The sequence below is a fragment of the Tachypleus tridentatus genome, chromosome 8 (genome assembly GCF_004210375.1).
Source record: "Tachypleus tridentatus isolate NWPU-2018 chromosome 8, ASM421037v1, whole genome shotgun sequence".
Classification (NCBI taxonomy): domain Eukaryota; kingdom Metazoa; phylum Arthropoda; class Merostomata; order Xiphosura; family Limulidae; genus Tachypleus; species Tachypleus tridentatus.
In genome coordinates, this window is record NC_134832.1 from 12653564 (window position 1) to 12664526 (window position 10963).

At 32.2% G+C, this 10963-nt stretch overlaps 1 protein-coding gene across 1 annotated transcript; it reads left to right on the forward strand.

Moving 5' to 3' along the window:
- The first annotated feature begins 647 nt into the window (after nucleotides 1–647).
- Nucleotides 648–5150, forward strand: LOC143258540 (uncharacterized). Its single transcript, XM_076517667.1, has 3 exons — nucleotides 648–737; nucleotides 2208–2315; nucleotides 3219–5150. The coding sequence occupies exons 1-3, from the start codon at nucleotides 732–734 to the stop codon at nucleotides 4179–4181; spliced, it is 1077 nt and encodes a 358-aa protein (XP_076373782.1). The 5' UTR covers nucleotides 648–731; the 3' UTR covers nucleotides 4182–5150.
- The last annotated feature ends 5813 nt before the right edge of the window (nucleotides 5151–10963 follow it).

Genomic DNA, 10963 nt, shown 5'->3' on the forward strand with positions numbered 1-10963 from the left:
ATTAAATGATAATGAGGCATACAACCATAAGTTGACAATACCATAATAATATGATGCATCCTTCCCCTCTTAAACTATCGAAATAACTATTGTCTACTTATTTTTAATTCATCTCGTTTGAAGCTAATAATATAGGAAAGAAGTTTTATTTAAACCTATAATAATAACTTAATATTATAACAGCAAATATCGTTCTGTCGTTAAAATAAAAATCATCAATCATAGTTCCTATCTCAAAATAGTATATGAAAACTGACTTTGAAGGCATTGTCTGCTGATATTACGATGATGTATCATTAAACTTATTAAGAAAAATCCTCGTTCATTGGTTTACACTTTCCCATATATGATTTCAAGGTCGACGTAAAAAGGCCACAAAGTAAATTAATACTCAATATCAGAGAGATCTCTATCATTAACTGTACGAGAAACAACCAATGTCAAGGTTGTTTAATTCTTTATATACGTATCAAATCTTTGGTGAGAAAATGCAAAGATTATGCTCAAATATTAGATAATTTTTTACGAAACAACGAAGAAGCGTCCTTTTTAATGACATCCTGTTTTTATTGTTACTTCATGTACGTCCTGGCCTCGTTCATTAGGAAGAACATAAAGAAATCTATTGTCACATTATCAACACAGCACTCTCGGTTAATGTATATAAACCTGCATTAGAGACTAGTCTTTTCTGAATCCTTTGTAACCACCCTAGTTCCATATCACGTAGAATGGAGGTAAATACTTAGTTACTTGCCTTAGTTTTATACATAAAATATATTTTAGGTTATATATATAAATAATAAAGTAACTGTTTTACTTAACACGTGAATTTCAAATACCTATAACATGGTCAATTTCAGTACTTGTTCTTTTGTGTTAGGTTCTCGCACTTGATTAATTCGTGTTAGTGAAGACTACGCAAAATAACATGTAATGTTGATTTCCATATTCTAGGATTTCATTAAATATGTGAATGTTTGAATCCAGGTTCCAGAGTATTTTAAAACATGTGGATATTTTATTTCTGTTTCAAGATGTAATGTTCCTTAAGATGTAAGATTCCTTATTTTGAAACATTATTGAACGTTTAAATATTTTAAGCATTTTATATCCGATTTCACAATATGATAAAAGAAATACATGCTTGATTATTTATTACATACTATGATTAAACATGTGGATGTTTATCCTTCCAATAAACGTTTGTCTCTTGTGATGAAACGTAAAAATCTGTGAGTTCAGGGCTGATAATATGATCAATAAATGCTAAGACACTTCATTTCTGGTTGTAAAATATGATAAAACTTGGATATTTTGTTTATTGTTTATAATATTAAACCACGTGTTAACTACTCAACTTTATTTCATGTATCACAGCTTTACATAGCAAAAAAAGGAAAAAAGCGAAGTTTATAAGCCCTGTGGTAATTAGAAAGAACAACTTGATACTTAAAACATTCTTATAGATACAACTGACATAAAGAATATCTTTAAAACACCTTTGACTATTTTGTTACAATCAGCAGTATCTAGGATATAAGATGTATTAAGCTGTTTTTGGCGAGGATAAAAAGTTTTCTGATGATGAACAAATTGATTTTTCTCATGCATGAACATGTCCATTGCTGCCAAAGCCATATTCTCAGGTTTTGACCTACTATTTGTTATACAATCAATTTGGTTTTATGACTCTTGCTACTCATATTAAGCTTTCATGTTTTGACATGTTATTGACAACCAGGTTAAGCTTTCATGTGTTAACATGACTGGTGCTATCCAAGCAAAGCTTTCTTATTTTTATTAGTGCTGTTCGAGTCAGACTTTTATGTTTCAACATGATTAATACTATTCAAGCCAAACTTTCCTGTTTCGGCATGACTGTTGCTATCTAAATCAAACTTTTTACGTTTCCACATGACTAGTTATATCGAAGCCAAGTATTTACACGTTTTTGCGTAGTAATTATTATCCAAATTAGATTTTGTTTTTACATTTCTAAGGTCAGATAACCTTGTATTAATTTTTATAAGTTGACTATTTTCAAGCAAGCCACGTATTCTAGCCTTTTAATTACTGTTAGCCGCCGATGTAATCAAAACGATTTCATAGAAGTTCAAACAACTTTAATAATTACGCAGTATTGAATTTACTTATGTTGACTATTATGAACTTTTAAATGATTATGCTTTATTTTCTTTCTACAGTTGCTATTCTTATGTACATTGGTGACCCTTACACTTGCTGCAGCTCCTGTGCACGTCCACGAGGATGCTTCCGCGCAAGGAACTGATCTCCAATATCGTAACCAAGATGTAAGTAAGCCAAATTGTTAAAAATAGGTATTTCTGCTAAAATTTTATCTCGATTAAAAATGCATGCTGTGTTTCAATCTCTTTCAAGTTATATATAGACCAAGATACAGTAATATTATATATTTTGTAACTCTTCACAAAATCGTGCAAATTTCATGTCTTTGTATATCTTTGGGTGTCTCTGAATTTCACTATATCATCAGTTTTTTTTAAAGTTATGGACAAAAATATTATATAGAGCTTTTACTGTATTGTTAAAAAATACCGCAGATACACTTTTGATGTATTTATTATTATTGAATTTTGTATGTAAAATAAAAAAAGTAATAAAGTAAAGTTATTAAACCCTTTGGGTGCGTGACACTGCGCCTCATCCACGAGTTTACATGCATATGTCTAAACTGTTGTTACGAAAATTTGTACGTGTTATTTGTTGTCAGTAAATAATCAGTTCACAGCTTAGGGAGAAAAGAAAGATACCCGTTGAGTAGGGCCTGGCATGGCCTAGCGCGTTAAGGCGTGCACTTCGTAATCTGAGGGTCGCGGGTTCACGCCCGAGTCGCGCCAAAACATGCTCGCCCTCCCAGCCGTGGGGGCGTTATAATGTGACGATCAATCTCACTTTTCGTTGGTAAAAGAGTAGCCCAAGAGTTGGCGGTGGGTGGTAATGACTAGCTGCCTTCCCTCTAGTCTTACACTGCTAAATTAGGGACGGCTAGCACAGATAGCCCTCGAGTAGCTTTGTGCGAAATTCCAAAACAAACAAACAAACACCCGTTGAGTATTGTTCTAGAAAGGAAACAATTTCAAATTCGTAATAAAAGCGTTTATTATAACATACAAAAACATATAAATTACTATTCAATCAAAGGTTTATATATGTTTCTTATTCATAATATCTAGGGGTCAGGTAATTACAAATTCGGCTACAAAGTAAATCACTTCAATGGCGAGTCCTTCCATAAGGAGACCGGCGATGCGTATGGTAACAAAGCTGGTTCCTACGGTGTTAGAGACGCTGACGGTCGAGTCCATATCGTTAACTATGTCGCTGATGCCACTGGCTACCATCCAGACGTGAAAACCTACGAGTCCGACGTAGAGATCAAGGATGTAGTACATGTCACCACCAATAAGCTTAAGTCAGAAGCTGGTTTAGTAGCCCCTGAAAATTATCACAATAATAAAAAGGCTTCAGATTCCCACATTCTTTCTGTTGAGAGTTATCCTTTCCCTTCACCTCTTGTTAAGCGTCTCAACGTGAGGCCTGTCCCAAGCTATCAGAACCTTCAACGCGCGTATGGTACAACTGGTAATAAGGAGCTTTATCCTTTTTCTTCGAGCGGAATAAATGCAGATGGGTCATACAGAGATTACATCCACGCTTCTGCTGCCTTGGCACATGGTGAAACTCTATCGAGTAATCTTCCTACCATCTACAATAATGCTGATCTCGGTAAAAGCTCTACTTTTCCATACTATATTAAAAACCCAGTTTTAAATCACCTCACCACTAGACCTCTTTTCGGTTATTTTGGTAAAAATTCTAATTCAAATTATCCCAGTGAATATTACACTGCCTCAAGTGTTTGGAAATATCCTTCATTATCTTACCATGGAAAAATCCCCCTTTTCTCTAACTCTGGCAAGATGCCTTTGTCTTCTCACTTCATTGCTTTATCTCACTTCGGATCTGGTCATAATTCACCTTTCTCTGAAACACTTGGGACATTAGCCAACTTTGGTAAGAGTCCAAATTTAAGTTACTATCGCAAAGAATCAGGTTTTTTGGACAACGTTCCAGTAACTAAAAACAAAAAATCCAGTTTTTACCCTCTTAACCTGAATTATCAAGGGTATGTTTGAGTGATATATACCCTTGCAATTACTCTTAAAAATATAAACTACTTTCATGTATTTTTCTTGTTACACCCGAAAACTATAAACCACTGATCTTGTATTCCTATAGATGCTACATAAAGCTTTATAACCCTTAATCAGTATTCTTACCATGCATCATACATTTCTTTGCCTTTTCTGCAAAATTCAATATCACTTAGTTTTAATGCTTTTTCTTACCCTCTAAAACGTAAATACTCTTCTACTCCTTTACTTACCCCTACCCCTTACCCGTAAAGCTTTACTTACCCTGTTCAACTAAAGCTTATTAGCGTTTTTCTCCCTGCGAAACTTCAGAACTCAGGGTTGAACTCCTGTAACTATTGCTTAAAATACTAGTAAACGAGCTCCGCAGGTTTCTAGTTTATTTTGTAATCCTGTTAGCATTAAACATGTGCAATCCCATTAACGTATAATAATTGCTTTAGCACGTTTTCGTTTGTCCTCTTGCTTTTATGCATAAGTAAATAAAATTTAACTCTGAAAACAAATTTTGGTTTGTAACGTTTATTTTCTCATTATTCTTGGTGATTGTTTCAGTATTAAACTTCTTAATATTTTATTTAGTCTAATAACAGAAATGAGGAAATAATTAGAAAAAGGTGAGAAAAAATATTTTATCGAGTAAATGATGTTCGTTTTAGAAATTTATTATACTATATTGCATCATAATCTTGCTTTTGTATCCAAAGGTTTCAGATTTCTATGCCAAATAAAAATAATTATTTCACCGACATTTACGTGAAAAACTCAACAGATACAATGCTGCTTTGGAATAAACCAAAAAATATATATATATATGTTCTTTCTAATAATTATACATTTCTTAAACGAATGGTTAAATCACTTATCCAAAGAAAATAATATCTCTTTAATCTAATAACCATAATATGTTATATAAGTAACTTAGTGATAAACATCGAGAAAACAAAACAATCTTTCTTGCTTAAATAAACATTTGGAAATTCTTGAATTGTATTTGTGGATGACAGTTATTCTTGTAGATGTTTCATATATATGAAAAAAACAACAAAATCCGCTTATAACGGTTGTTTCAATTCCATTATTAAAATATACATGATATTTTACTTTGCTATCTTCACTTTTAATTAAATATAATAATTCATCCCTAGGAATACAGTTGAATTCTTAGAATAAAAGTCATGTCTCCTTCAATACATTTTTATTTAAAATATATATAAATGAATACATTTCAGGTTGTGAAATATCAACCATGTGAGGTTTTAGCCAGCCTCATTAATACAAGTGATTATGTAATCTCAAGACAGTTGGTATGGGTGTTAAAACAAACTCTCTTTATTACCTTGAAGATGACCTAAGAAGGTGAAAATGTTGTTTTGCACTCTATTTTAATTAAAGTTTTAATACCTTTACCAGCAGTCTTGATATTTTACTTCAAGTGGGTTTCTCGTCATCACGGAATACAAGTGATTATATTTCACAATTAAGCTTAATATAAAATCTGTACTTCAAGATAAAGTATTGCTTTTGTTTTGCGAGATATCATATATATACTTTTATCTCATGGTTATTTACTAGTTATTTTTTTAGTTTCCTCAGAATTCTGTGCCTGCTGAAAGCAAATCCCAATAGGAAATGAATTATATAAGCAAAAAACCTTAAATTATTTTCGGTATTTAATATAATGCCCACTTATGACTTACTGTTAAGTACAATACCCAACCGCTCCAACCTTCTGGTAGAAAAAAAGCAGATAAGACATTGTATAATTTTTGCGTTAAAATAAACAGACAAATTTAATTTCATTTTTTCTCTCGTTTTAGCTTTTGGCGACTATCTTTAGTATTCTTTATAGAAGCTTTACTTTATTTGAAGTTTGCTCTTGTAAAATAACAATACATCATTGGACATGATTTTATTTAAGGTTGTATCATTTATAACGTATAAATCATTCTTCGTTGGGTAAATAAATAGTTACTATATAGTAGCAGGAGAGAGATCTATTGACAAATGTTTGATGTTATATCTCGTATAGAAAATTGAATTTCGTGTATATTTAGAACGTGTAAGTGTTGACAAATTAATATTTTGGCTGTCTAGTGACTCCTCTTGTGCTATAAGCTTTCAACTGTTTAGTTATAATGATGCACATACTGGCAGAAAAAAAAACAGATACAGTACAATTTTTACTAGAAAAACATATAAACAGACTGCCATTTGCTATATACGATTTAACATCTACCACTGATAAGTTACTCCTAGAATTTTGTAAAAATGTTATTTACAACTAGTTACGTAAGTTTAACTATTAGGAGGAAGTCAACAGCAGGGACAAATATTAAAGAAGTGACTGAATTTATTTTGAACATGTGTTGAGCTATGCATAAGTCAAAACTGCTGTGCTATTATACAGGGTGCTTTAAAAAACTGTTAACACCTCTATATGGGACTGTCATCTCCCCTTGAAATGACAAAAAATTGACTTTGCAGCAAAGAAGGAAGGTTGTTGCATAGATGAGCATCTTTCAGTCAACTGCAAGGAAAAGAAAAATTCTCAGATGTGTTAACATTTTTTTGAAGCAACCTGTATCATTATTCACGTAAAGAAGTATTTCATTCTCTTTTTTTCTGGAAGCTAACTTTAAGATTCTTGATGACGAGAAACCCACTTGAAATAAAAATTTATCTCAGAACAGTTGATATGCGTATTAACACTTTTATTGATAAGGAGAAATGTTAACCTGAATATAACCTAAGAAGGTCGAAACATTTTTCTCTTCTTATCAATAAAAGTGTTAATACTCATTCAAGCCGTTCTGAGATACATAACTTATATATTATGTTGAACATATTACATAAATAAGCAAACATATTTTAAAATAAAATTTAGATCATATTGATGATCAATTTTTGGCTAAAAACTAGAAAAAATTAACAGCTATACGGAATGAAAACAACACTCTAGAAAAGAATTAAGGTTAAAAGTCTTTGCTAAGGTTCGTATCACGAACCAGTAAAAATTTCGTGAATCTCATACTCAAATTTGGAAACAGAACAAACACTGTTCTATAGCACCACTGACATAAATTATTATGTAAGTTAATAAAATGTTCGAGTAAACGTAATTTTCGTTTAATCGAACGTTGTATCGATTTTTTAAAAACTAGGATATAGAAAGTCAATCTTTACTGCTACTTACTCTGGTGTTGCTCGAACTACAAATTGAGAAACACAGTCAGTTATCTAGCTTCATACTTATTTAAGTTTTAATAGTTTCGTTTTGAACTTACTTATTGTTTATCAGCATTATTTTATTACAAGTTACAACTTTTACATTAAAGAACATTTCAAAAACAGGTACGAAAAAACAGGTCGCACCAATGATCAATACACTGCACCTGTTTTCAAAATTTTTTTCCGTATTGTAAAAGGTGCAATTTGTAATAACATAATAGTTAATTTTTGCTGATGCAGTGACATACGTAAAAATTAACAACACACTAAGTGAACCTTTTATCGAAAAAAAAATATTGCTGAGCTAAATTTCAGTGAGTTCACAAAATACACACACAACGCCCTCCGCTAGTACAGGTGTAAGTTTACGGATTTACAATGCTAAAATCAGGGGTTCCATTTCCCTCGGTGGGCCCAGCTGATAGCCCAATGTGGCTTTGCTATAAGAAAACACACACATACAAACACAGTCATATTTTGGTTAGCCGAGTTTTTATAATTCTTCAGAGTGAGAATTGTACCAAATGCTAAAAGCAAACTAATAACAAAAGTTAAAACAATTATGAGTAATATATATGCAAAAACGGCTTGTTTGGGTTGAGAAAATATTTTACGTAGAAGAGCGAACAACCTTCTACGTAAAATATTTTCTCAACCCAAACGAGCCGTTTTTGCATATATATTTCTCTACAAGTGGGTTTTCTCGACATCACTAATTATGATTAATATTTATTTCGTTTGCTGTTCTTGAATGTACAATTTACGTATAGTTGCTATTCGATGAATTCATCTAGTTTACAAAATTAAGAAATTGATTTAAGTGTGTTAATCATTTTAAGCATTGAGCGTAATCAGTCCATTAAAGTTTTAACAAAGTAGTGTAACGGATTTACTGTTATTAGTTGATTTTAATACCTTCGCTTGTTTTTTGTATAGTTTTCGTTTTTGCATGTGACGTATGTTCTTGATTTTATATTGTACGAGTCCTGCCTGTTCTCGAAATTCGTAGAAGATTTTTAAGCGTAAGAATCAACAATGTACTAGATGTGTATGTAATACTAGCAAATGTTAGTATTGTTGCCAAACGAACTTTGTTGAGCACTCTACAGGTGCCTGGCATGGCCTAGTGCGTTAAGGCGTGCGCTTCGTAATCTGAGGGTCGCGGGTTCGCGCCCGAGTCGCGCCAAACATGCTCGCCCTCCCAGCCGTGGGGGCGTTATAATGTGACGGTCAATCCCACTATTCGTTGGTAAAAGAGTAGCCCAAGAGTTGGCGGTGGGTGGTGATGACTAGCTGCCTTCCCTCTAGTCTTACACTGCTAAATTAGGGACGGCTAGCACAGATAGCCCTCGAGTAGCTTTGTGTGAAATTCCAAAAAACCAAACCAATGAACACTCTACAGTCTCACGTGATTGATATTTAAAGACCAAGATTACCGAATTTGACCAGGAAACTTAGAGTTCGAAAATTACAAAACATTCAATTTCAGTGAATTATCTTCGGACGTTAAATATCTTCACCGATAAAAGTTAGCTTGTAAGGGTATGAGGCCAATCAAGCTAGCCAGTTTAACTACAAGCTGACTTATAAGCGAGGTGTGACAATATGAATTCAGAATTAATTTGCTCGTTGTGGACCTGGATTGTCGATAAAATATCAAGTTCTAGACCAAATATAAGACTTAGTACTGTCTGTAAGTTTGTAAAACTCTTATATATGAACCATCATTTGTAATAAGTAGTAATAACCGTTATTATAAACTGTATTGTTTTTATGTTTGTACATTTAAAATATATTTGTGTTAAGAAAGAAAATTGTGTGTATCAATCTTGTTGGCAAATACCATAAATTTTATACATATTGACATTTAATTTATTTCTAAATTTTCGGTTATTTGTAATAGTAATACGTAACGTACGTAATATAATAAATTAGAAACTTGTCCGAAATAAAGTATAATACGTAACATAATAGTAGATTTTTGTATATTTGGTCAATCATTTTTTGCGCCACATTGATAGACGCAGTTTGGTATGGACTAGTGGTTATGGTGCTCGACTCACAAATCTGTAGGTCAATGAATAGAAACTCGTCGCTTAGCATGCTTACTCTGTCGTGAGGGGTTTTATAATGTGATAATATCACTATTCGTTGATAAAGAGTAGCTAGAAAGTTGGCAAAGGATGGTGTTGAATAGTTGCCTTCTCTTAAGTATGTTGATGAGAAATTCAACAATTAAATAAGCAAATGTTAAGCTCTGAGGCTCAATTACCCGCAGTGGACAGAGTGCAGATAGTCCACTGTGTGGTTTTTCCACTTTAAATCCTGGCAATGACAATAGCATTTACTCATGAAAGTTATGGTATTTGCAAAATGTATACATTTTATGTAGTATTTAAAAACAAGAGAACCCTATAGATACGACAACAAGAGAAATATTCAGTGAGCCATGGAGTGAATCAGTTCTATCTCAGTCAGGTAATATATATGCTATTGATTCATTAGCCAGAGAAATTTTAGCATTAACAGTTAAACCTATTAGTCTCAGTTAAGCCATTGTTTATGAAGTTAAGCCTAAAAGTGAAGGTAGCCTTTACCAAACGTTAAACTAATTTGTTATTGTTGAGGACTTTAATCGGTATTATGTTTACAAAATAATCCAAAAGAACCCTCCTAACGACATTATATCAGTATCGAATTACATTTTAATACTTGTCCATGTAACATTTTAGTATAAAGTATAGTATATTATTACTATCTTTTCATTGTTTTTGTTTCGCTATTTACCATTTTTTTTCCCATTAAATCTATACAGTTGTAAAATATTGTCCATCCAGACTTCACAGGAATAAGCACTGTCATTAATTCACAAATCATAGACAAATACAGAGTAATAAACATAAGTGAATTAATGCAACGACGTACTTCATTGTTTTTGTCTGCAGTAATAGCCATTAAAGCTTGACTTCCAGCTCTAGGTAGTATCTATAACATCATAAACATTACAAAAAAGCTTTAAACTGTTTATGTAAATAAACGTAAAATGTAATTTTAGTTCGTGCTTGGATCAGTGTTTCTGTATTAATTGCGATTAATATAAATTATCATGTAGAAAGGCTTGATATTCATTTCAGTGGTAATAAAATCCTATAAGACTAAATTAAATTTTGCTAGGTTTATTTTCTTTTCCATTTGGCTTCTTTTTTTCTAGTTAATTGCCATACTATGATCTGTATTCGTACATTGTTGTAACGAGGTGAATAACAGGATAAATTAGTCTGACCCAGTTATGTCTTTAGTAATGGTTTGTTTACAGTGTAAGTCTTCAGAATCGAACAGTCTTTTGGCTCCAATGATTTATAATTTTGGAGTGTTTCTCTTTTATAAGTAGGCCCTTAAATTAGGGGTTGAAAAACTATTTGAATACTTTATATATATACTGCATTCTGATACCTAAAACGATACAGAAATATCCAATGTACAGTTACACGGTACCACATATCTGATGAAGTATAAGAAAACGGAAAAATATT

What these genes read in the sequence shown, in the direction of transcription:
- LOC143258540 (XM_076517667.1), top strand. An exon ending in TCCAATATCGTAACCAAGAT is followed by an intron (nt 2,316 to 3,218) that starts GTAAGTAAGCCA and finishes CATAATATCTAG; the next exon opens with GGGTCAGGTAATTACAAATT.